Source organism: Coregonus lavaretus, assembly GCF_964263955.1.
Source record: "Coregonus lavaretus genome assembly, chromosome: 27".
Lineage (NCBI taxonomy): Eukaryota > Metazoa > Chordata > Actinopteri > Salmoniformes > Salmonidae > Coregonus > Coregonus lavaretus.
In genome coordinates, this window is record NC_140014.1 from 40,873,809 (window position 1) to 40,901,584 (window position 27,776).

The 27,776-nt window shown below is 45.2% G+C and overlaps 1 protein-coding gene across 9 annotated transcripts; it reads left to right on the forward strand.

The window, feature by feature from the left end:
- The first annotated feature begins 8,693 nt into the window (after positions 1-8,693).
- Positions 8,694-23,637, forward strand: LOC311102522 (solute carrier family 22 member 13-like). 9 transcript variants are annotated; one of them, XM_084143894.1, is made up of 12 exons: positions 8,927-9,079; positions 9,226-9,367; positions 10,355-10,455; positions 10,557-10,711; positions 10,925-11,093; positions 16,863-16,965; positions 18,635-18,966; positions 19,091-19,308; positions 19,563-19,671; positions 20,134-20,384; positions 21,448-21,508; positions 22,687-23,637. In XM_084143894.1, exons 2-11 carry the CDS (start codon positions 9,347-9,349, stop codon positions 21,459-21,461), a joined length of 1,473 nt encoding a protein of 490 aa, XP_084000020.1. In that variant the 5' UTR covers positions 8,927-9,079; positions 9,226-9,346; the 3' UTR covers positions 21,462-21,508; positions 22,687-23,637. The 9 variants fall into 9 exon arrangements, with proteins under 9 accessions (XP_084000013.1, XP_084000015.1, XP_084000014.1 ...); XM_084143889.1 differs by having other exon boundaries at positions 8,760-9,367; XM_084143892.1 differs by lacking the exon at positions 21,448-21,508 and having other exon boundaries at positions 8,928-9,079; positions 9,229-9,367.
- Positions 23,638-27,776: the final 4,139 nt, after the last annotated feature.

Genomic DNA, 27,776 nt, shown 5'->3' on the forward strand with positions numbered 1-27,776 from the left:
TTTACCCGTTCCAACTGCCCATTAGACTAAGGGTGAAACCCAGAGGTCAGGCTGACCGAGACCCCCAAACGTTCCATGAATGCCTTCCAGACCCTGGATGTAAACTGAGGACCCTGGTCAGACACTATGTCCTCTGGCACCCCGTAGTGCCAGAAGACGTGAGTAAATAGGGCTTCCACAGTTTGAAGGGCCGTGGGAAGACCCAGCAGGCTTTCGAAAAGCGGTCCACAATGACCAGGATGGTGGTGTTACCCTGAGAGAGGGGAAGATCAGTGAGGAAGTCAGTTGACAAGTGGGACCATGGCCGTTGTGGAATTGGTAAGGGATGTAACTTACCCGCTGGGAGGTGCCTAGGTGCCTTACTCTGGGCGCACACCGAGCAGGAGGAGACATACACCCTCACGTCCTTAGCCAAGGTAGGCCACCAGTACTTCCCGGTCAGGCAGCGCGCTGTACGGCCAATACCTGGGTGTCCAGAGGAGGGGGACGTGTGTGCCCAAAAGATAAGACGATCACGGACAAGAGACGGCACGTACCGCAGCCCAGCTGGGCACAGAGGTGGAGATACTCTGTGCGTAACGCCTGCTCTATGTCCGCGTCCACCGCCCACACTACCGGCGCCACAATACAGGAGGCCGGGAGTATGGGGGTGTTGTCTATGGGCCTCTCCTCTGTGTCGTACAGCAGTGACACTGCGTCTGCCTTCACGTTCTTAGTACCCGATATGTATGGCAACATGAAATGGTAGTGTGGTAGTCTCTATGTACCGACCTATTTCAGCCAGTTATGGTGCCACGGTAGTCTATACGTACCGGCCTATTTCAGACACCGTTATGGTACTGTGGTAGTTTTCATGTACCGGGCTTTTGCAGCCAGTTATGGTTCTGTGGTAGTCTATATGTACCAGCCTATTTCAGCCAGTTATGGTGCTGTGGTAGTCTATATGTACCGGCCTATTTCAGCGTGATCAAACAGTCGTCCGTAACAGCTGATGCTCTCATGCATGTTTCAGTGTTACTTGCCTCGAAGCAAGCATTGAAGTAATTTAGCTCGTCTGGTAGGCTTGTGTCACTGGGCAGCTCGCGGCTGTGCTTCCCTTTGTAGTCTGTAATAGTTTGCAAGCCCTGCCACATCCGACGAGTTTCGGAGCCGGTGTAGTACGATTCGATCTTAGTCCTGAATTAACACTTTGCCTGTTTGATGGTTCGTCGGAGGGCATAGCGGGATTTCTTATAAGCGTCCGGGTTAGAGTCCCGCTCCTTGAAAGCGGCAGCTCTACCCTTTAGCTCAGTGCTGATGTTGCCTGTAATCCATGGCTTCTGATTGGGGAATGTACGTACAGTCACTGTGGGGACGACGTCATTGATGCACTTATTGATGAAGCCAGTGACTGATGTGGTGTACTCTTCAATGCCATCGGAAGAATCCCGGAACATATTCCAGTCTGTGCTAGCAAAACAGTCCTGTAGCAAAACAGTCCATCATTACTTTAAGACATTAGGTCAGTCAATACGGAACATTTCAAGAACTTTTAAAGTTTGTTCAATTGCAGTCGCAAATACCATCAAGCGCTTTGATGTAACTGGCTCTCATGAGGACCCCCACAGGAAAGGAAGACCCAGCGTTACCTCTGCTGCAGAGGATAAGTTCATTAGAGTTACCAGCCTCAGAAATTGCAGCCCTAATAAGTGCTTCACAGAGTTCAAGTACCAAACACATCTCAACATCAACTGTTCAGAGGAGACTATGTGAATCAGGCCTTCATGGTCAAATTGCTGCAAAGAAACCACTACTAAAGGACACCAATAAGAAGAAGAGACCTGCTTGGCCCAAGAAACACGAGCAATGGACACAAGACCGGTGGAAATCCAAATTGGAGATTTTTGGTTCCAACCGCTGTGTCTTTGTGAGACAAAGTGTAGGTGAACGTATGATCTCTGCATGTGTAGTTCTGATAGATTAATTATTAATGACTAATTATTACACCCTAAAACTGTGTATAATGTGTTAGAAATGTGTGAGTGTAGGACCAGTAAAGGCTATGGCATTGAGCCACTATTTAGCAATGTGAGTAAGTGTTAGGCCAGACAACAAAGGCAACTGATAACTGAGGAATTTAGGGAGTAGAGAAACTGTTATGAAAACATGGTGCAGAATATTATGAGAACGGCAATAACTGAGTAATGCAGGGAGTAGGCTATGATGAGTGTGTGTATGCATGTGTGTGTGTGTGTGTATGTATGTGTGTATACATGTGTGTATATGCAGTTTTAGAGTGGAAAACTACAGCCCGCCTACAGAGGGGAGGGATTTTTTTGTATGACGTATGAGTATAAAAGATGGACTCTGAAATTGTGATGGCAGAATTCTCAATGAATAAATATCTCTGACTATGCAGACCGGGACTCTGTCCGTTACTTAAATCCCAAAAGAATTACAACCTTTGGGAGACGCACAGAGACAATGAAATAGTTTGTTAAATAATTCACATAACAAGTTCCCACCGTGAAGCATGGAGGAGGAGGTGTGATGGTGTCGGGGTGCTTTGCTGGTGACACTGTCTGTGATTTATTTAGAATTCAAGGCATACTTAACCAGCATGGCTACCACAGCATTCTGCAGCGATACGCCATCCCATTTGGTTTGGGCTTAGTGGGACAATCATTTGTTTTTCAACAGAACAACGAACCAACACACCTCCAGGCTTTGTAAGGGCTATTTGACCAAGAAGGAGAGTGATGGAGTGCTGCATCAGATGACCAGGCTCCACAATCCCCCGACCTCAACACAATTGAGATGGTTTGGGATGAGTTGGACCGCAGAGTGAAGGAAAAGCAGCCAACAAGTGCTCAGCATATGTAGGAACTCCTTTAAGACTGTTGGAAAAGCATTCCAGGTGAAGCTGTTTGAGAGAATGCCAAGAGTGTGCAAAGCTGTCATCAAGCCAAAGGGTGGCTACTTTGAAGAATTTCAAATATAACACATATTTTGATTTGTATAACACTTTTTTGGTTAATACATGATTCCATATGTGTTTTTTTCATTGTTTTGATGTCGTCACTATTATTCTACAATGTAGAAAATTGTTAAAATAAAGAAAAACCCTTGAATGAGTAGGTGTGTCCAAACTTTTGACTGATGCTGTATATACAGTGAGGGAAAAAAGTATTTGATCCCCTGCTGATTTTGTACGTTTGCCCACTGACAAAGAAATTATCAGTCTATAATTTTAATGGTAGGTTTATTTGAACAGTGAGAGACAGAATAACAACAAAAAAATCCAGAAAAACGCATGTCAAAAATGTTATAAATTGATTTGCATTTTAATGAGGGAAATAAGTATTTGACCCCCTCTCAATCAGAAAGATTTCTGTCTCCCAGGTGTCTTTTATACAGGTAACGAGCTGAGATTAGGAGCACACTCTTAAAGGGAGTGCTCCTAATCTCAGCTTGTTACCTGTATAAAAGACACCTGTCCACAGAAGCAATCAATCAATCAGATTCCAAACTCTCCACCATGGCCAAGACCAAAGAGCTCTCCAAGGATGTCAGGGACAAGATTGTAGACCTACACAAGGCTGGAATGGGCTAAGAGGCCATCACCAAGCAGCTTGGTGAGAAGGTGACAACAGTTGGTGCGATTTTTCGCAAATGGAAGAAACACAAAAGACCTGTCAATCTCCCTCGGCCTGGAGCTCCATGCAAGATCTCACCTCATGGAGTTGCAATGATCATGAGAACGGTGAGGAATCAGCCCAGAACTACACGGGAGGATCTTGTCAATGATCTCAAGGCAGCTGTGACCATAGTCACCAAGAAAACAATTGGTAACACACTACGCCGTGAAGGACTGAAATCCTGCAGCGCCCGCAAGGTCCCCCTGCTCAAGAAAGGACATATACAGGCCCGTCTGAAGTTTGCCAATGAACATCTGAATGATTCAGAGGAGAACTGGGTGAAAGTGTTGTGGTCAGATGAGACCAAAATGGAGCTCTTTGGCATCAACTCAACTCGCTGTGTTTGAAGGAGGAGGAATGCTGCCTATGACCCCAAGAACACCATCCCCACCGTCAAACATGGAGGTGGAAACATTATGCTTTGGGGGTGTTTTTCTGGTAAGGGGACAGGATAACTTTACCGCATCAAAGGGACGATGGATGGGGCCATGTACCGTCAAATCTTGGGTGAGAACCTCCTTCCCTCAGCCAGGGCATTGAAAATGGGTCGTGGATGGGTATTCCAACATGACAATGACCCAAAATACACGGCCAAGGCGACAAAGGAGTGGCTCAAGAAGAAGCCCATTAAGGTCCTGGAGTGGCCTAGCCAGTCTCCAGACCTTAATCCCATAGAAAATCTGTGGCGGGAGCTGAAGGTTCGAGTTGCCAAACGTCAGCCTCGAAACCTTAATGACTTGGAGAAGATCTGCAAAGAGGAGTGGGACAAAATCCCTCCTGAGATGTGTGAAAACCTAAAAATCACTGTTCAAATAAACGTACCATTAAAATTATAGACTGATCATGTCTTTGTCAGTGGGCAAACGTACAAAATCAGCAGGGGATCAAATACTTTTTTCCCTCACTGTATATATATATATGTGTGTGTAGAGAGAGAGAAAGAGTGCACTGTACATGTAGCTGATAATATAGCACTTGAAATGTCTCTTTTTGAAAACGTTTTGAGTGCAATATTTACTGTTAAATTCTAATTCACTGGTCATCCCCAAAGCCAACATCTCCTTTGGCCGCCATTCCTTCCAGTTCTCTGCTGCTAATGACTGGAACGAACTTCAAAAATCTCTGGAGCTGGAGACTCTTATCTCCCTCACTAACTTTATGCATCAGTTGTCAGAGCACCTTACCGATCACTGCACCTGTACACAGCCCATCTGTAATTAGCCCACCCAACTACCTCATCTCCATATTGTTATTTATTTTGCTCATTTGCACCCCAGTATCTCTATTTGCACATCTTCTTCTGCACATCTATCACTCCAGTGTTAATACTTAATTGTAATTATTTTGCGTATGGCCTATTTATTGCCTTGCCTCCATAACTTACTACATTTGCACACACTGTATATAGATTTTCTATTATGTTATTGACTGTATGTTTTGTTTTACCCCATATGTAACTCTGTGTTGTTGTTTTTATCGCACTGCTTTGCTTTATCTTGGCCAGGTCGCAGTTGTAAATGAGAACTTGTTCTCAACTGGTTTACCTGGTTAAATAAAGGTGAAATCAAATAAATAAAGGTTAGTACTTTCCATCACCATGAAGAAAAACAATGCACAATACAGTAATTGAGCACATTGAGACATCAAGTGGGGTCTTCATGATGCGATGTGATGATGTGGCTCAGTTGGTAGAGCATATTGCTTGCAATGTTAGAGTTGTGGGTTCGATTCCCACGGGGGACCAGTATGAAAATGTATGCAGTCACTAGTGTAAGATGCTCTGGAGTGTAAGTCTAAGCTGTTTTTTTGGCGTATCTGTACTTTACTTTACTATTTCTATTTTTGACTACTTTTACTTTTATTTCACTACATTCCTTAAGAACATTTTTTACTTTTTACTCCATACATTTCCCTTGACACCCAAAAGTACCTGTTACATTTTGAATGCTTAGCAGGACAGGAAAATGGTCCAATTCACGCACTTATCAACAGAACATCCCTAGTCATCCCTACTACCTGATCTGGCGGAGTCACTAAACACACATGCTTCGTTTGTAAATTATGTCTGAGTGTTGGAGTGTGCCTCTGGCTATCTGTAAATTAAAAAAACAAGAAAATGTTGCCATCTGATTTGCTTAATATAAGGAATTTGAAATTGTATATACTTTAACTTTTAATACTTATGTACAGTTGAAGTCGGTTGGAGTCATTAAAACTGTTTTTTCAACCACAAACTGTTTTTTCTTGTTAACAAACTATAGTTTTGGCAAGTCGGTTAGGACATCTACTTTGTGCACGACACAAGTAATTGGGTCAGTGGGTCAGAAGTTTACATACACTAAGTTGACTGTGCCTTTAAACAGCTTGGAAATTCCAGAAAATGATGTCATGGCTTTAGAAACTTCTGATAGGCTAACTGACATCATTTCAGTCAATTGGAGGTGTACCTGTGGATGTATTTCAAGGCCTACCTTCAAACTCAGTGCATCTTTGCTTGACATCATGGGAAAATCTAAAGAAATCAGCCAAGACCTCAGAAAAAAATGTGTAGACCTCCACAAGTCTGGTTCATCCTTGGGAGCAATTTCCAAATGCCTGAAGGTACCACGTTCATCTGTACAAACAAACAAACAAAGGGGGTTGCTTGCAAGCCGAAGAACACCATCCCAACCATAAAGCACGGAGGTGGCAGCATCATGCTGTGGGGGTGCTTTGCTGCAGGAGGGACTGGTGCACTTCACAAAATAGATGGCATCATGAGGAAGGAATATTATGTGGATATATTGAAGCAACATCTCAAGACATCTCAAGACATCAGTCAGGAAGTTAAAGCTTGGTCGCAAATGGGTCTTCCAAATGGACAATGACCCCAAGCATACTTCCAAAGTTGTGGCAAAATGGTTTAAGGACAACAAAGTCAAGGTATTGGAGTGGCCATCACAAAGCCCTGACCTCAATCCTATAGAAAATGTCAGATGAACTGTTTTGTACAGATAATTATAAGACTCATTTTACAAATGCTGGTAAACACTCAAATAAATTGTGGGGTTTTTTTATTCACAAAAGTAGTGCACTGGGCCTTTACTATTCCTGCATAGACCCATGGGGTGGCGCACAATTGGCCCAGCGTCGTCCAGGGTAGGGGAGGGAATGGCCGGCAGGGGTGTAGCTCAGTTGGTAGAGCATGGCGTTTGCAACGCCAGGGTTGTGGGGTTCGATTCCCACAGGGGGCCAGTATAAACAAATAAAATAATGTATGCACTCACTAACTGTAAGTCGCTCTGGATAAGAGCGTCTGCTAAATGACTGAAATGTAAATGTAAATGTAGTAGACCGGTATATATGTCTTAGATGCCTAAATTCAATTTAGACTGTCACGATACAGGTATTGAACCCATTTCTCAGTAGTGACAATACACTGGTTGAGGTGGTGTGTTGATCTCGATCGATGCATCACTAAAATTGTTAATTAAAGAAATGTAAGTACGTTGTTTATATGGTCTGTATATATTTATTTTTATGCACCCCCCCCCTAATTCTCGGAGCAGTCTTGTTGATAAAAAATATTTTAATGTTCTCAGAAACACCTTGTTAATGCAGCGCTTCTATGTTCGCAGAATGTTTCCCCTTCCCTGGCGAATAATGCAGACAAGGCAAATACTAAAATGAGCTTGGCGCACACATGAGGAACATCTCTGAATGCAGAACAACAACTTTAGTGGGAAGAGCACAAAACAATGGCACTATATGCACCGTTCCACAAGGGTGGCTTCAGATTGCCTTCAGCAGGGGGTCTGAAAACCTTTTTCCACATGAGTGACAATTTACAATTGATCCTACAATGTCTAAAGATATGCATGCCAGTTATGATTTTCACAGAAGCATTGTAAGTTATCTCAACTGTGCCCAGAAAATGTCCAACTGCCCACAAACGTTAACAGCCTAATTCTAGCTGGCAATTAGACAGAGACGCTGTCCACTCAGCCAAACACCACGGAGCTCCATTATGCTGTACCGAGTAGCTGTACCGAGGAGCTGTACCGAGTAGCTGTCCATTCAGCAGCGATGAATCACGAGCGCGTCCTTAATGTGTACATTTTTCTTCATTCCTTGGTCGAGTTTGTTTGTCTTTATGCGTTCTTGTCGATTGCAGGCCTAATTACTTCCTTTGATGTATGCCTTTTATTTCCATGCGTGTGTAGGATTTATCTGTCATAGTTCGCATTTGCAGTCAGCTGTTTTATGCTCCGGTTACTTTCACATTAATGTCGGTATTTGAAGTGGGCCTTGATAGCGTGTGTTATGCATCTATTTCATGTTGCACTGTATGCTCAAGGGTCAATGTAGCCTATGCATGATGAGGTTGAGTAGTACATTGTACACGCCATTCCACATTGTACACGCCATTCCACATTGTACACGCCATTCCACATTGTACACGCCATTCCACATTGTACACGCCATTCCACATTGTACACGCCATTCCACATTGTACACGCCAAACCTAATATAAACCTAATGTCTGGGGGACGTTGTTGTTTGTTTTTGCTGTTCTCAGAATAGCATTTAGAGTTTTAAAATGGTGTAGAAGTACAGTAAATGAGCTTCAACTGGTGGCTGTATTTCTACACACCCCATTTAGCCATACCCTAGGTTTAGCTGCATTTCTACACACCCCATTTAGCCATACCCTAGGTTTAGATGTATTTCTACACACCCCATTTAGCCATACCCTAGGTTTAGCTTTATTTCTACACACCCCACACCACCCCCACACCACCACCCCCCAAAAAAAGCAGCACCCCTAAACTACTTCCCGTGGCTATGTTCCCATGCCAATAAAACCCTTTTTGAATTGAGAGAGAGAGAGAGAGAGAAGAGAGAGAGAGAGAGAGAGAGAGAGAGAGAGAGAGAGAGAGAGAGAGAGAGAGAGAGAGAGAGAGAGAGAGAGAGAGAGAGAGAATGGGAAGGAGAGAGAGAGAGAGAGAGAGAGAGAGAGAGAGAGAGAGAGAGAGAGAGATACAGAGACAGAGATAGAGAGAGAGATACAGAGACAGAGACAGAGAGAGAGAGAGAGAGAGAGAGAGAGAATGGGAAGGAGAGAGAGAGAGAGGGGAGAAAGAGGAGAAAAGGGGAGAGAAGGAGAATGATTAGAGTAGAAGTTGTGTAGTTCTAGAGAAGGTTCTAGAGAAGGTTTAAATAACTTCGTCCACAGGCAGTCTGGTGCACGAGACTAGTTAGGAATTTATTCACCCTAGACCAATACGTCACGATTTGTTATGATTAGACTTTGCTGTTACAACACTTCTTCCGCAGAGGAGACAGTTGACGGGGAGTTCTAGGAGTTTACACGTACACTTTACGATCTAACCAGAGAATCCGGTGAGACCGTGATAAAGGCGGTAAGCATAGAGAGAGAGAGAGAGAGAGAGAGTGAAAGAGAAGAGCCTACTATTATGGCTCCATTGCAGCTCGCGGTGTACTGGCGTCTCGCGCTCATATTCTTCTTCATGGCGTTTCTCTTCTTCCTCGACATCTTCGCTGTTAGCAGAGCAACCTCCTCGTGCAATAACGTCCCGGGTGAGTTACCGGCCGGGAGTCGGACCGGGGGAGAAGTCTCTTCTAGTGCGCACACACAGAACTGGACTACATGGGAGGTGCGAGAGGTGATGAACGGGTCACTTATACAGGTATTATTACCACCACAGGATTAGATCACGGGTGGGAACGACACAGAAAGGGAGAACGTGAGTAAACCGGAAAAGTTGTATAGTTCCAAACATGATTGCCAGTTATTATAATTGTCTAAATCAGTGTAAACATCAACAAGCTGCATGACAGATTTGTCTGATGTAGAAATGTAGCCCACTGACCCAGATGAACCGAGTTTTAGTTTATTAACAGATAGGCTGTCATTTAATCGACACTGATTAAGATACAACCCATGCCTCTGCTATGTGCTCTAACTTCATGTCTGAACAGCAGTAGATGAGTCAACGAAATACTTAATCATAGAAATAGCCAGGGTAACCAGGGGGCACAGAACTAGCCATCCACACACTCACTGACCAATTAAACACACTCCCAGAATGTATGTCGGATCGTGTGTTTGGGAAACAACTTACAAGTTTCAGTTTGTTTTTATTAGTCATATAGACATGATACATGATATACTCTACATGGGCTGACTCGTAGCTTCACTTTGACAGTGCAACAACAATGGAAAGTAAGTGAATAAAATGAGTGTGACGCGGCAAGACGGTTTCACAACACACAGTAGTGATAAGACCTAGCGTCATGTCTCAGGGAAACATCAGCAATATCTCACGGGGCTGAGGACATAGTCAGTGTTACAACATACAACTAGATTACTAAAACATTATCTAGCACAAACATCTCTGTGTGTGTGTGTGTGTGTGTGTGTGTGTGTGTGTGTGTGTGTGTGTGTGTGTGTGTGTTTGTGTGTGTGTGTGTGTGTGTGTTTGTGTGTGTGTGTGTGTGTGTGTGTTTGTGTGTGTGTGTGTGTGTGTGTGTTTGTGTGTGTGTGTGTGTGTTTTTGTGTGTGTGTGTGTGTGTGTGTGTGTGTTTTTGTGTGTGTGTGTGTGTGTGTGTGTGTGTGTGTGTGTGTGTGTGTTTGTGTCTGTGTGTGTCTGTGTGTGTGTGTGTGTGTGTTACAGGGCACAGTGTGTATGGATCCGGTGGTGTTGTCGTACAGTCAGACCGTATACATGACTGGCCTGCTGCTGGGATCTCTGTTTGGAGGAGCTCTCTCTGACAGGTGAGACTCACACACACACACACACACACACACAGTAAATCATACACTGTAACACATGGAAGTTGTGTGTGTGTGTGTGTGTGTGTTCTGTGTGTGACCAGGTACGGTAAGCGAGTGGTGCTGCTGGTGTGTGTGTGTGTCAATGCTGTGACCGCTGTGCTGCCGGCCGTCCTTCCTCACGCCCTCCTCTTCCTCACCCTGCGCTGTCTGGCCGGGGTCTCCTGCTGCTGCATCAATATCTGCAGCTTCAGCCTGGGTAACACACACACACACACACACACACACACACACACACACACACACACACACACACACACACACACACACACACACACACCTACCTTGATGTAACTGTGTGTATGTGCATGTGTGCGCCTGTGTGCATGGATTTAACAGTGTGTGTGTGTGTGTGTGTGTGTGTGTGTGTGTATGTGTGTGTGTGTGTGTGTGTATGTGTGTGTGTGTGTAGGTGTGGAGTGGAGTCTTCCCAGGTATCGTATATGGCCCCCGGCCCTCCTGTCTTTCTCCTTCAGCCTGGGTATGATGGCCCTGGCACCGCTGGCATACCTCACACACAGCTGGACTCAGCTACACCTGGCGCTGGCCATACCACAGATCCTCTGTCTGCCTCTCTACTAGTGAGTAACAAACACACACACAGAGTGTTCAGAGTTGACTATAATGTGGTCTCCTTATACAAATAGGAATGTAGTTTGACAGACACCTGTAGTTTGACAGACACCTGTAGTTTGACAGACACCTGTAGTTTGACAGACACCTGTAGTTTGACAGACACCTGTAGTTTGACAGACACCTGTAGTGTCACGATTTAAACTGAATATGAACCCAAATGCAGACAACTACACCGAGCCAGAGAAGGTTTAACAGGTTTATTTCAAAGTGAAATTGTCCAGGTTTCCAAAAATAGGGGAAGAGCAAGTCCAGGTCTACAGGGAGGGTAACAGATCCAGGGTTCTGAGCAGGAGTGGTACCGTAACGTCCTAGTGTCCGTGGTGAGTCCAAATGTGAGGTCCAGTAGTGGAAAGCAGGATGGTGGTGGCAGGAGTGAAGCGGAGGCCGGATTCAGGTTCCAATAATCTGTGGCACAGGAGAAATATAAATAGAACAGGCCAAAAACACAAAGAGCGAAAACAAGCAGGTTGAGTCAGCAGCGAGACTAACATGGTCGTCTTGACTATGATCTGACGATGAGTGGCAAGTTTGACCGGGTCTTTAAGGCTGAGGTGATTATGGTGAATGAGCTGCAGCTGGAACCCTGACTCCCGCACACCAGACTTCACTCCTGCAATTAAGAACAGACAGAGGGGAGGGGGAGAGCAGAGAGAGAGAGCTACCTAGCAGCAGTAGGCCTAACAGTACCCCCCCCTCTACGGACGCCACCCGGCGGCCGACAGGGTTTATCAGGATGTAACCGATGAAAATCACGGACCAGAGCAGGATCCACAATGAAGCTCCTGGGAACCCAGGAACGTTCCTCAGGACCATAACCCTCCCAATCCACCAGGTACTGGAAACCACGACCCCGGCGGCGAACATCCAGAAGTCGCCGGACAGTATAGACAGGACCCCCACCCACGACCCTGGGCGGAGGAGGGGGACGAGAGGGCGGGCACAGAGGGCTAACAGACACAGGCTTAATCTGGGACACATGAAAAGTGGAATGAACCCGTAGGGAGGCAGGAAGCTGTAGTTTAACCGCGCAGGGGTTAACAATAGACAGTATTTTAAACGGTCCTATAAAACGCGGCGCCATCTTCTTAGATTCCACTTTTAATGGAAGATCACGTGACTTAAGCCATACCTCTTGACCAGGAGAGTAACCGGGAGCCTGGGACCGGTGACGGTTGGCTTGCCTCTGCATGTACGACGAAGCTCGGGACAGAGCTACCCTGGCCTTCCTCCAGACCTTGAAGTAGCGGCGCATGTGGGACTGCACCGAGGGTACTGCCAGTTCCCTCTCTTGAGAAGGGAACAGGGGAGGTTGATAACCAAGAGCACACAGAAAGGGAGACAAACCAGAGGAAGCGTTAGTCAAGGTGTTATGAGCATATTCCACCCAGGGGAGCATGGAGCGCCATGACCCAGGGTTAGACCCTGTGACACAGCGGAGAGCGGTCTCCATCTCCTTGTTCGCTCTCTCGGCTTGCCCGTTGGTCTGGGGGTGATATCCAGAGGACAGGCTGGATGTGATGCCCAAAGCTTTACAGAAAGCTTTCCATACCTGGGAGACAAACTGGGGACCCCTGTCAGAGACAATATCAGTGGGTAGACCATGAGAGCGGAACACATATTCAACCAAAATATCAGCAGTTTCTCTGGCAGTGGGCAGTTTAGGTAGGGCCAAAAAATGAGCAAACTTAGAAAAACTATCAATTACAGTAAGAATGACAGTCTTTCCAGACGAGGGGGGAAGTCCAGTGACAAAATCCAATGCAATGTGGGACCAGGGACGGCTGGGTATTGGCAGAGGTCGTAGATGACCAGCGCTGGCCTGGGTGGAGTTCCTACTTCGTGCACATACCGTACAAGCAGCAACGAAGGCTCGAGTGTCCGCCTCCATCCTGGGCCACCAGAACTTCCGTCGCAAAAAGTCAAGGGTCCGAGTAACTCCAGGGTGACAGGTAAGGGGAGACGAGTGAGCCCACTGAAGTACCTGGGAGCGAACAGACTCAGGGACAAACAACCGGTTAGGAGGACCGCTCCCAGGGTCAGCTTGCAGATGTTGAGCCTGTCTAACAATCCCTTCGATGTCACATGTAATGGCAGCAATGCTGCAGGTAGGAGGCAAGATGGGTTCAGGGTTACTACCAGTATCAACAGCAGAATGAACACGAGACAGGGCGTCAGGCTTGACGTTGCATGACCCAGGACGGTAAGACAGGGAAAAATTGAATCTACCAAAAAATTGTGCCCACCTGGCTTGACGGGGATTGAGCTGCTTCGCTGACTGGATGTATGCAAGATTTTTATGATCCGTCCAAACGATGAAGGGTTGTTCCGCCCCCTCCAACCAATGCCGCCACTCCTCGAGAGCCAGCTTAACGGCGAGCAGTTAACGATTGCCAACATCATAATTCCTCTCTGCCTGAGAAAGTTTTCGTGAAAGAAAAGCACATGGATGCAGTTTGTTATCTTCAGGTGAACGTTGTGACAACACCGCCCCTACCCCAGTGTCGGATGCGTCCACCTCCACGACAAACTGGCGGTCGGGGTCAGGCTGCATCAGAATGGGAGCCGAGGCAAAGCGATGTTTCAGCTCTTTGAACGCTGATTCGGCCCCTTCATTCCAAGCGAACGGTAGTGAGATGGAGGTGAGAGCGGTGAGTGGCGCAGCAATGCGGCTGTAGTCTTTGATGAACCTCCTGTAGAAGTTCGCAAACCCCAGGAATCGTTGAAGTTGTTTGCGGGTGGAGGGGGATGGCCAGTCCGTGACAGCAGAGATCTTAGCTGGGTCCATCCGCAACTCCCCCTGAGCTATTATGTAAGCCAAAAAAGAGGTTTCAGACACATGAAATTCACATTTCTCCATCTTCACAAATAGTTTGTTTTCCAACAACCTTTGCAACACCTGGCGCACATGTAGTTCATGTTCCTGGGAGGACTTTGAGTAAATCAGGATATCATCCAGATAGACAAAAACAAAACGATTCAACATGTCCCGAAGGACATCATTCACTAGTGCCTGAAAAACAGCAGGGGCATTAGACAAACCAAAAGGCATAACCAGATACTCAAAATGTCCCAAGGGTGTGTTGAAGGCAGTCTTCCATTCATCGCCTTTACGAATGCGCACCAGGTGATACGCATTTCGTAGATCCAGTTTCGTAAAGATAGTTGCACCATGAAGGAGGGGAAAAGCAGAATTAATTAAAGGCAGAGAATATTTGTTCTTAATGGTGATGTTGTTAAGTCCACGGAAATCAATACAGGGTCTGAGGGTCTTATCCTTTTTCCCAACAAAAAAGAATCCCGCTCCTACAGGTGACGAGGAAGGACGAATAATACCTGCCGCCAAGGAGTCCCGAATGTAGTTCTCCATAGCCTCCGTCTCCGGGCGGGAGAGATTGTACAGGCGACTGTTAGGGAGAGGGGCTCCTGGCTGGAGGTCAATGGTGCAGTCGTATGGCCGGTGAGGAGGAAGAGAAGTAGCTCTGTGTTTGCAGAAAACGGATGCCAGGTCATGATACACGTCAGGGACAGCAGAGAGATCCATGGACTCCAGTGGAGGTTGAGGCACAGTGCTGGCAGGGGTCTGAGCAGAACACAAACAGTTAACATGACAAAATGTGCTCCATGAAACAATTCTACCTGTCACCCAATCAATGTGTGGATTGTGTCTTATGAGCCAGGGGATACCAAGGACCAGGGGGGTCTGTGGGCAGTCAATTATGTGAAATTGAATGTTCTCCTGATGATTACCCGACACTCTGAGACAAACAGGGACAGTCTGATGAGTAATACAGGTCAACAACTGTCCATTTAGACCCTTAGCCTGCAGCGGACGGTGCATAGGAACAGTCTCTACATCCATTTGTTGAGCCAACTCTCGATCTAAAAAGGTTTCATCGGCACCAGAGTCAACCAGCGCACTAACAGGGAAATTCTGGGACTGCCACTGGAGGGATGCCTGGAGCAGAATGCGGGGAGAAGAGGAAGAATCCGCTGCTCGGCTCACCAAAACTTCTCCCATTAATGATGAGCCGGCCCTTTTCCCGGACGAACTGGGCAGGAAGGAACGAAATGACCAGCTTCTCCACAATACAGGCAGACACGAGCCTGAATTCGACGTGCACGCTCCTCTGAGGACAACCGTGCACGACCCACCTCCATGGCGTCGGGTTCAGTGCTCCTAGTATTGACTCGGGAAGACTCGGCCTTCTCCGTAGGGAAGAGGCGGGGAGGAGTTGATTGACGACAGACAGGTTGCTTGGAACTAACACTCCTCTCACGGCGGCGCTCCCGAATCCGATTATCCAACCTGATGGTGAGTGAAATAAGACTATCCAGCGTAGGCGATTCATCATATGACACCAATTCATCTTTCAAAGTCTCAGACAAAGCATTAATGAACACTCCTTGTAATTCCTCGTCATTCCAACCACTCACTGCCGCTAAAGTCCGAAACTCCACTGCCATCTCCGCCACACTGCGAGACCCCTGCCGAAGAGACAACAACCGTTTAGCAGCCTCCTTGCCCCGTACGGGGTGGTCGAAAACCTTCCTCATCTCAGTGGTGAAGGCAACGTAAGAGTTGCAAACGTCCGACTGACTCTCCCAGACCGCTGATCCCCAAGAACGAGCGGAACCGCTAGTAGAGTTGATAAGGTAGGCAATACGGGATCTTTCTGAGGCGTAGGTGAGTGGCTGTTGTTCAAACACTAACGAGCATTGAGTCAAAAAATCACCACAGGTTCCCATGTTCCCGTCATAGCGCTCTGGAGCAGGAAAAACAGGCTCTCTGATCTGGGCTGGAGGAGCAGGAAAAACAGGCGGAGCGGGAGAAAGAGCGGTTTGTATGCCATGAACGAGGGGTGCAGTATTAACTTGGGTAGTAAGGGCAGACACTTGATTGGTGAGTAATTGAACCTGATTAAGCAGCATCTGACTGTTCTCAGAAATAGTCTTACACAAAGTATCATGTTGGCCAAGTAAAATGCCCTGATTTGCTATGGCAGTCCGAATTTGAGTGAACTCTGGGGTGGTATCTGAGCTACTGTTTGCTGGGTTCATGTTTGGTCAGATCATACTGTCACGATTTAAACTGAATATGAACCCAAATGCAGACAACTACACCGAGCCAGAGAAGGTTTAACAGGTTTATTTCAAAGTTAAATTGTCCAGGTTTCCAAAAATAGGGGAAGAGCAAGTCCAGGTCTACAGGGAGGGTAACAGATCCAGGGTTCTGAGCAGGAGTGGTACCGTAACGTCCTAGTGTCCGTGGTGAGTCCAAATGTGAGGTCCAGTAGTGGAAAGCAGGATGGTGGTGGCAGGAGTGAAGCGGAGGCCGGATTCAGGTTCCAATAATCTGTGGCACAGGAGAAATATAAATAGAACAGGCCAAAAACACAAAGAGCGAAAACAAGCAGATTGAGTCAGCAGCGAGACTAACATGGTCGTCTTGACTATGATCTGACGATGAGTGGCAAGTTTGACCGGGTCTTTAAGGCTGAGGTGATTATGTTGAATGAGCTGCAGCTGGAACCCTGACTCCCGCACACCAGACTTCACTCCTGCAATTAAGAACAGACAGAGGGGAGGGAGAGAGCAGAGAGAGAGAGCTACCTAGCAGCAGTAGGCCTAACATGTAGTTTGACAGAGAACTGTAGTTTGACAGACTTGTAGTTTGACAGATAACTAATAATGATCTCTCTCTCTCTCTCTCTCAGCTCTATTCCTGAGTCTCCTAGCTGGCTACTCCTGATGAGGCGGACAGAGACTCTGGAGGAGTACAGGAGACGAAGTCCTGAGGACAAACACTGTCTTGACCTGGTGAACACAAACACATACCCAGACACACACAAATGCTGTAGAACAGAGCTATCAAATAGAGTACAGCGGTAGAACCTGACAACCTCTCTCTTGTACACACACACACACACACACACAGACAGACATACAGTGAGGGAAAAAAAGTATTTGATCCCCTGCTGATTTTGTACGTTTGCCCACTGACAAAGAAATGATCAGTCTATAACTTTAATGGTAGGTTTATTTGAACAGTGAGAGACAGAATAACAACAACAAAAGTCCAGAAAAACGCATGTCAAAAATGTTATAAATTGAATTGCATTTTAATGAGGGAAATAAGTATTGGACCCCCTCTCAATCAGAAAGATTTCTGGCTCCCAGGTGTCTTTTATACAGGTAACGAGCTGAGATTAGGAGCACACTCTTAAAGGGAGTGCTCCTAATCTCAGCGTGTTACCTGTATGAAAGACACCTGTCCACAGAAGCAATCAATCAATCAGATTCCAAACTCTCCACCATGGCCAAGACCAAAGAGCTCTCCAAGGATGTCAGGGACAAGATTGTAGACCTACACAAGGATGGAATGGGCTACAAGACCATCGCCAAACAGCTTGGTGAGAAGGTGACAACAGTTGGTGCAATTATTTGCAAATGGAAGAAACACAAAAGAACTGTCAATCTCCCTCGGCCTGGGGCTCCATGCAAGATCTCAACTCATGGAGTTGCAATGATCATGAGAACGGTGAGGAATCAGCCCAGAACTACACGGGAGGATCTTGTCAATGATCTCAAGGCAGCTGGGACCATAGTCACCAAGAAAACAATTGCTAACACACTACGCCGTGAAGGAATGAAATCCTGCAGCGCCCGCAAGGTCCCCCTGCTCAAGAAAGCACATATACAGGGCCGTCTGAAGTTTGCCAATGAACATCAACTCGCCGTGTTTGGAGGAGGAGGAATGCTGCCTGTCACCATCCCCACCGTCAAACATGGAGGTGGAAACATTATGCTTTGGGGGTGTTTTTCTGCTAAGGGGACAGGACAACTTCACCACATCAAAGGGACGATGGATGGGACCATGTACCGTCAAATCTTGGGTGACAACCTCCTTCCCTCAGCCAGGGCATTGAAAATGGATGGGTATTCCAGCATGATAATGACCCAAAACACACAGCCAAGGCAACAAAGGAGTGGCTCAAGAAGAAGCCTAGCCAGTTTCCAGACCTTAATCCCATAGAAAATCTGTGGAGAGAGCTGAAGGTTCGAGTTGCCAAACGTCAGCCTCGAAACCTTAATGACTTGGAGAAGATCTGCAAAGAGGAGTGGAACAAAATCCCTCCTGAGATGTGTGCAAACCTGGTGGCCAACTTCAAGAAACGTCTGACCTCTGATTGCCAACAAGGGTTTTGCCACCAAGTACTAAGTCATGTTTTGCAGAGGGGTCAAATACTTATTTCCCTCATTAAAATGCAAATCAATTTATAACATTTTGACATGCGTTTTTCTGGATTATTTTGTTGTTATTCTGTCTCTTACTGTTCAAATAAACCTACCATTAAAATTATAGACTGATCATGTCTTTGTCAGTGGGCAAACGTACAAAATCAGCAGGGGATCAAATACTTTTTTCCCTCACTGTATCAGTGTTGCCTAACTCAACTCAGGCCTGTGTGTGATCTTTCTCGCCTAGCTGTTGGACACAGAGGGGAAGGACCTGCAGCATGTCCACCTGGACACAGACACACCTGAGAAAGTCACAGACACACCTGAGAAAGTCGCAGACACACCTGAGAAAGTCACAGACACACCTGAGGAAGTCACAGACACACCTGAGAAAGTCACAGACACACCTGAGAAAGTCACAGACACACCTGAGAAAGTCGCAGACACACCTGAGAAAGTCACAGACACACCTGAGAAAGTCACAGACACAGAAACACAGGAGGAACACACACTTTCCCACTGCGGACACATGAGAAGTCCCACCATCCTACTGCGCCTGATCATCATGAGTTACATTGGGTAGGTCAGTGTGAGAGAGAGAGAGAGAGAGAGAGAGAGGCTGTCAGATTCTACCTCTGTACTCTGTTTGACAGGTCTGTTGTACAGTATTTGTCTGATGCCGTCTTTCCCCCCTGTGTATTAGGCTAGCGTCAGCCCTGACGTACTACGGTATCTGTTTGAACGTCGGGCGGTTCGGGGTGGATGTCTTCCTGGCTCAGTTCTTCAGCGGCCTATCAGAGGCTCCCTGCCTGCTCGTCCCATTCCTATTGGCTCACTGCGGCAGACGCCCAATCAGCATGCTATCCCTGCTCCTCAGTGGCTCCTTCTGCCTGCTATCCCTGCTCGCATCACGCTTCTATGGTAAACACACACACACACGCACAGGCACACACACAAACCTCCAATGATCCAACATTGTGTGTGTGTGTGTGTGTGCGTGCGTGTGTGTGTGTGTGTGTGTGTGTGTGTCTGTGTGTGTGTGTGCGTGTGTGCGTGCGTGCGTGCGTGCGTGCGTGCGTGCGTGCGTGCGTGCATGCGTGCGTGCGTGTGTGTGTGTGTGTGTGTGTGTGTGTGTGTGTGTGTGTGTGTGTGTGTGTGTGTGTGTGTGTGTGTAGATGTCCCAGGGTTGGTGATGGCTCTGGCCCTGGTGGGGAAGCTGTGTGTGCAGACCACTGTGTTTGTCTCTGCACTCTACTGCGTTGAACTCTTCCCTACGCTCATCAGGTACAGAGTGTGTCTGTGTGTGTGTCTGTGTGTGTGTCTGTGTGTGTGTCTGTGTGTGTGTCTGTGTGTGTGTCTGTGTGACCCCTGATGTATACCTAGAGTTAAAGGACTAGTCAGTCCCTATCTCAACACGCAGCACTGATCTAGTTCCCTCATGTGGGTCAAAGTGATATTATATTAACACATACTATGCAAACAGAGATACACACATCATCTATTAATCAATTATTACACACGTGTGTATGTTTGAGATGTGTCCCTTTGGGTTGGCATAGAGTCACAACCTGTGGATTCCTGCTTTAAGAACAATAATATCTCTCTCTCAGCATTTTTTTATTTTATTATACCTCCCGCTCTCTATTTTTTTTCACTCGTTGAATTATTGCTATTATCCTCTCAACACAGCAAGTATTGTGTCCCCTGCCGTGTGTGTGTGTGTGTGTGTGTGTGTGTGTGTTACAGACAGAAGTGTGTGGGCTTGGTTTGTCTGTGTTACAGGGTGGGCTGTATCCTGAATGTGATGGTCAGTCCCAGAGGAGAAACCATCCCATTGGCCGCTATGATTCTTTATGGGAGTGGCCCCATTATTGGGGCGGGACTGTGTCTGTTTCTACCGGAGACCAGTGGTGTGCCGCTCCCTGATTCGCTGGAGGACTGTGACAAACAGCCCAGTCTTCGTCTACCAACCCTCCCCTCCCCTTGGTCTTCAGAGGGTAAGAGACCCCTGACGTGTGTGTGTGTGTGTGTGTGTGTGTGTGAGAAAGAGAGACCCATACAGCAGTTGTCACCAACCTTTTCTGAGTCAAAATGCAAGCCGAGATCTACTGCTTATATGACTTTTAAAAAACGTAAGCCTATGCAACATTAACCTATTAAAAACAGTTCTGTAGCAATGAGGTAGGCTATATGATCACACCGGTAATAAATCAGACGTTGTATTACTTGTGAGGCACAGCTGAGTGAGCATACATTTAAATAATTCGCTTTTTTATTTTACTGGGCTGATGGTGCCTGCATCTGATGGTCAGTCTCAGCGGAGGGAGAGGGCGGCAGACTGAGGGTCCGCCTCTCGACGTCCCTCCGCTCTCCCTTTCCTCCACTGACACTGACCAAAAAGGGACACCATCTTCCAGCTAATGGCGGAACTCGATGCGAAACCGAAATTATTTCTGCCTCATGCACAAATTAATGTTGTTACTCCCGTGAACAGAGAAAGGGAAATATTCCTCGATATTAAAAAAAGACCCAAGCCGCTGATAATAACAACACAAGCCCTATAGATACACTTTCCTACTCATTCATTACTGCTGCAGTGCTTGTTGTAGTGCTGAGTGGAAGTAGGGAGAACGTGCATTTTATGGCTTATAAAAGCGTTGAATACAAAGTGTTGACAGGGCTGTAGTAAGAACTCAAACAATGAACTCACTCATAAAAACAGCAGCTCTTTGCTTTATTCGTTGACAGTCTTTCTTTAGTTATGGGTTTGAAACATTTAAGAAATCTCACCGTATCAACTTTGCTGTAGCTTTATGCCTGCTACGTTACCGCAGACACGGGCATCTGACCCATCCGATTGGCCAGTGGTAGGCCTATAGTGCACTTGATTTGCTCTCTGGCCCCACCGGGGAAAGCAGTGTGTACCTTCAGACACATGAACACTTTGCCTTCCCGGCGCTAGGGCTGCTGAATCAAGTGCAGCTAACCTCCGACAGGCGTGAGACGAATAAAAACAAAGGAACGAAAAAAGCTTTATCGTTGTTTTTTTTTTTTTTACAGAAATGTTTGGGTGATCGACTAGAAATGCCTTGGAGATCGACCAGTCGATCGCGATCAACCGGTTGGTGACCTGTTGTCTCTCTCTTCGGTGTGTTGTCAACAGCAGCTGACTGTGAAATGCTATACTCAGAGTTCACAGGCAGCTGATGTGTTACCTAACCTCTACTTTTAGGTCAGCTATTTACCCCCTCTCCTTTCTCACTCCCCCTTTCTCCCTTTTCACTCAGTTATGGTTCCAGGAACTGACACAGCCACTCATTTTTAGCATACACATTTTTAACAACATCCTTTTTATCGTGGTTTCAAGCGATGAATAGCTACAAAGTGCTCCGGTGTGAACCATTCATTAAAAAAAGATTTAAAATTGCTTTACAAAAACGGTGATATATGAAAACAAAGTCAAGGGTACAACACTGTGTACATAGATAGGAGGCAAAAAAATAACTCATCCCATACAGCATTGCGGTCTTTGTCGTCCAATCACAGAGCAGATACAAGTCATGTGGTCTGTTTGAGAACGCATGATGGCACGTAATTGCTGCTAACAGATCACGTGACTTGTATCTGCTCTGTAGTTGGACGATACAAACCACGAGGCTCATGGTTAGTGTAGGTTTTGTTGCTCTTTGAGGTACTACATGTGCACTTTATAGGAATTGTTTTGCAATCTCGGTAGATAAAACTACGTCTACGTTGCACAGTGATATTGCTATCTCTAATATTTGATATTACCACGGGTTTTGAGGATTGAGAATCCACTTCCGGAAGCCCTCGTTGCAGGCCTATGTGTCATGTGACCTGTTACAGTCCCTACCAACGGAGCAGAGGCCAGTTAAACGTCTAATATTGATTTACATTTTATTGAGTTGTCAGCTAACATGACTTCAACATGAAATAAACAAAACATTTAGCCATGTCATTTGATTTAGGTTAAAAGTTGGGTAGGGGGAAAAAATCCCCCCAAATTCATTACGTTGATGACTGATTGGATTTTGCAAATCCAATCAGTTTCCCATGTTGATTCAATGTCATTAAATAATATATTTTTTCAATGATGTGGAAACAACGTTGATTTAACCAGTTTGTGCCCAGTGGGATAACCGTAACCCCCAGTCTGTGGCCTGTTAACCAGAGTCCTGGACCAAGAAGCCTGTTCAATAGAGACATACATTCTGAGGAATAGTGAACTTTTGTAGGTTAAAGTCTCTTCAGCTGAGACTTGTGTGTATTTCCTGACAGGCGCTCAGCGGACGCCCCAGGCTGACAAGGCCTGTCCATTCCTGGGAGACACGGACCCAGAGAAGCCCTCCCACAACTCAACTGACAAACACTGCACGTACTCACTCACACACACCACAAACACACACATGCTGTAGATACATGTATTTGAAGTTCCATGGTGCTCAGTTTGTACAGAACACAAGAAACTGGGAGGTACTACCTGAACTTTGTCCAATAAACATCGCAAAACATTCTGCGACGTTGTGCCCTATTGAACACAACCCGGGTTTTAATGTTTTAATCGGTTTGATCCTGCATCTCCCACAGCCTGTAGAGGCTTGCTGAGATCATTTTTAAACACAGACCTGTGTGTGTGTGATGCAAGGAAACATAGCTAATGTTATCATTGTGTAAACAGCTCTGCAGGGAGGTTCTGTGTGTGCGTTTTTGTACGTGTGTTATCCTTGTACAATCATTAATCTCCCTTGCACCTTGCTGACATTTCTACGCTGTGTTTCATGTCAAGGGCGGCAGGTAGCTTAGTGGTTAAGAGCGTAGTGCCAGTAACCAAAAGGTGCTGGTTCTAATCACTGAGCCGACTAGGTGAAAAATCTGTCGATGTGCCCTTGAGCAAGGCACTTAACCCTAATTTCTCCTGTAAGTCGCTCTGGATAAGAGCGTCTGCTAAATGACTAAAATGTAAATGTAAGTTGACCTGAGATGTGGGGGGGGGCTGATTTATCGTAAAGGGTGTGGTCTTAATGCTGTATGTTTGGTATTGAAAGCAGATGTCTGTAGGAATGTTGTCCTGTCCGGTGGCAGGGTCAGGCTGTTGAAATGACAGATTGTAACTCATTATGTGCTGTTGTGTGTTCTTCTATGCCCATGACATGCCGAGGAATGTTCTCCTCTACAATCTGTAGATTTCCTGTTCTTCATAACATATTGAATAAAAAATGGAATTTTCAATTTCATAAGAATGTGTTTGTTTGTCTGACCTGGGTCTAGGGTCGCAAAATACCGGTAACTTACCCCGGTTTTCAAGAAATCCTGGTTAGACGGTTCCTGGTATTACGTGGGAATAAGCAGCAAATCCGGAAATCCTCCAAACAGGATTCCTAGAAAACCAGGGAATTATGGGAAAGTTACTGTAATTTTGCAACCCTACCTGGGGAAATAATCCCCTATAAAGAAATGAGGGATCCACACACGGAATATAGTCACTCTCCGTTAATTATTACCCTGACGAAGACTTTGTATAATAAAAAACTGGGGAATTATATTCTGTGTGGGGGGGCCCCTCATTTCTTTATCTGTATATTTTGGGGTGGTTTAGGATGTGCAAATCACCCTTCTGTTCTGCAATAATCAACTATACCAAGCTGTAACCTTAATCACCCTGGACAATCAGTCACCATTCACACAAATGCACACACGTGCAATACAAGTGAGTGCTTAGTGGTGCATTGTCACGTGGACATGGGGAATTATAATTAAATCACCGATAGAACATCTTGACCAGCCATGCTTGCACCAATCGAATGCTTTTAAATGCATGACTGGGCATATAAGGTGAAGGTAGAAAATGGGTCTGAATGACTGATAGTAGAAGTACATCGCCCTCCTCTGGACAGAAGACAAACTACACCATTACAGCCACACTCCTACAAGGTTCTTTAATAGTATCCACACATCCTTAGAGAAATCCACCATTACATACAGGTTTGTTAAGATTAAATATTATTTTATATTAAATAAGTTGATCCGGCAGTATGGTGAGAAGTGTGTGTACATAATCCCATCACCCTTTAGTTCAGAACATAAAATAACCAGGGTTTAGATCTCTAATCAGCAATGCATTTCATAGAAACAGAAGGAAATATTAACATGTATGAAATATTACATTTTTATACTTCATTGTAACATCTCACACCCCATGTTAAAGCCAGACAGTTTATGGGGACTATAAAAGTATTGCTACGATTGTGATATGTTGCTGTATCACCTACCTATCTTAAGATGAACCTATGTAAGTCACTCTGGATAAGAGTCTGCTAAATGACTAACATGTCAATGTAAGTGCAGTGAGTCCAGATACAGCCATGTGTGTGTCTATGTAGTGTGATCATGTGTCTATGTAGTGTGATCATGTGTCTATGTAGTGTGATCATGTGTGTGTCTATGTAGTGTGATCATGTGTCTATGTAGTGTGATCGTGTGTGTCTATGTAGTGTGATCATGTGTGTGTCTATGTAGTGTGATCATGTGTGTCTATGTAGTGTGATCGTGTGTGACTATGTAGTGTGATCATGTGTGTGTCAATGTAGTGTAATCATGTGTGTGTCTGTGTAGTGTGATCATGTGTGTGTCTATGTAGTGTGATCATGTGTGTGTCTATGTAGTGTGATCATGTGTGTGTCTATGTAGTGTGATCATGTGTGTGTCTATGTAGTGTGATCATGTGTGTGTCTATGTAGTGTGATCATGTGTGCGTCTATGTAGTGTGATCATGTGTGTGTCTGTGTAGTGTGATCATGTGTCTATGTAGTGTGATCATGTGTGTCTATGTAGTGTGATCATGTGTTTGTCTATGTAGTGTGATCATGTGTGTGTCTATGTAGTGTGATCATGTGTCTATGTAGTGTGATCATGTGTCTATGTAGTGTGATCATGTGTGTGTCTATGTAGTGTGATCATGTGTCTATGTAGTTTGATCGTGTGTGTCTATGTAGTGTGATCATGTGTGTGTCTATGTAGTGTGATCGTGTGTGTCTATGTAGTGTGATCGTGTGTGTCTATGTAGTGTGATCGTGTGTGTCTATGTAGTGTGATCATGTGTGTGTCAATGTAGTGTGATCATGTGTGTGTCTGTGTAGTGTGATCATGTGTGTGTCTATGTAGTGTGATCATGTGTGTGTCTATGTAGTGTGATCATGTGTGTGTCTATGTAGTGTGATCGTGTGTGTCTATGTAGTGTGATCATGTGTGTGTCTATGTAGTGTGATCATGTGTCTATGTAGTGTGATCGTGTGTGTCTATGTAGTTTGATCATGTGTGTCTATGTAGTGTGATCGTGTGTGTCTATGTAGTGTGATCATGTGTGTGTCAATGTAGTGTGATCATGTGTGTGTCTGTGTAGTGTGATCATGTGTGTGTCTATGTAGTGTGATCATGTGTGTGTCTATGTAGTGTGATCATGTGTGTCTATGTAGTGTGATCATGTGTGTGTCTATGTAGTGTGATCATGTGTGTCTATGTAGTGTGATCATGTGTGTGTCTTTGTAGTTTGATCATGTGTCTATGTAGTGTGATCATGTGTGTCTATGTAGTGTAATCATGTGTTTGTCTATGTAGTGTGATCATGTGTGTCTATGTAGTGTGATCATGTGTGTGTCTATGTAGTGTGATCATGTGTGTGTCTATGTAGTGTGATCATGTTTGTCTATGTAGTGTGATCATGTGTGTGTCTATGTAGTGTGATCATGTGTGTGTCTGTGTAGTGTGATCATGTGTGTTTATATGTAGTGTGATCATGTGTGTGTCTATGTAGTGTGGTCATGTGTGTGTCTGTGTAGTGTGATCATGTGTCTATGTAGTGTGATCATGTGTGTGTCTATGTAGTGTGATCATGTGTGTCTATGTAGTGTGATCATGTGTGTGTCTATGTAGTGTGATCATGTGTGTGTCTGTGTAGTGTGATCATGTGTGTGTCTATGTAGTGTGATCATGTGTGTGTCTATGTAGTGTGATCATGTGTGTGTCTATGTAGTGTGATCATGTGTGTGTCTATGTAGTGTGATCATGTGTGTGTCTATGTAGTGTGGTCATGTGTGTGTCTGTGTAGTGTGATCATGTGTCTATGTAGTGTGGTCATGTGTGTGTCTGTGTAGTGTGATCATGTGTCTATGTAGTGTGATCATGTGTGTGTCTATGTAGTGTGATCATGTGTGTCTATGTAGTGTGATCATGTGTGTGTCTATGTAGTGTGATCATGTGTGTCTATGTAGTGTGATCATGTGTGTGTCTATGTAGTGTGATCATGTGTGTGTCTGTGTAGTGTGATCATGTGTGTGTCTATGTAGTGTGATCATGTGTGTGTCTATGTAGTGTGATCATGTGTGTGTCTATGTAGTGTGATCATGTGTGTGTCTATGTAGTGTGATCATGTGTGTGTCTGTGTAGTGTGATCATGTGTCTATGTAGTGTGATCATGTGTGTCTATGTAGTGTGATCATGTGTTTGTCTATGTAGTGTGATCATGTGTGTCTATGTAGTGTGATCATGTGTCTATGTAGTGTGATCATGTGTGTCTATGTAGTGGGATCATGTGTTTGTCTATGTAGTGTGATCATGTGTGTCTATGTAGTGTGATCATGTGTGTGTCTATGTAGTGTGATCATGTGTGTGTCTGTGTAGTGTGATCATGTGTGTGTCTATGTAGTGTGATCATGTGTGTGTCTATGTAGTGTGATCATGTGTGTGTCTATGTAGTGTGATCATGTGTGTGTCTATGTAGTGTGATCATGTGTGTGTCTATGTAGTGTGATCATGTGTGTGTCTATGTAGTGTGATCATGTGTGTGTCTATGTAGTGTGATCATGTGTGTGTCTGTGTAGTGTGATCATGTGTCTATGTAGTGTGATCATGTGTGTCTATGTAGTGTGATCATGTGTTTGTCTATGTAGTGTGATCATGTGTGTCTATGTAGTGTGATCATGTGTCTATGTAGTGGGATCATGTGTGTCTATGTAGTGGGATCATGTGTTTGTCTATGTAGTGTGATCATGTGTGTCTATGTAGTGTGATCATGTGTGTGTCTATGTAGTGTGATCATGTGTGTCTATGTAGTGTGATCATGTGTGTGTCTATGTAGTGTGATCATGTGTGTGTCTGTGTAGTGTGATCATGTGTGTGTCTATGTAGTGTGAACATGTGTGTATATGTAGTGTGATCATGTGTGTGTCTATGTAGTGTGATCATGTGTCTATGTAGTGTGATCATGTGTGTGTCTATGTAGTGTGATCATGTGTGTCTATGTAGTGTGATCATGTGTGTCTATGTAGTGTGATCATGTGTGTGTCTATGTAGTGTGATCATGTGTGTCTATG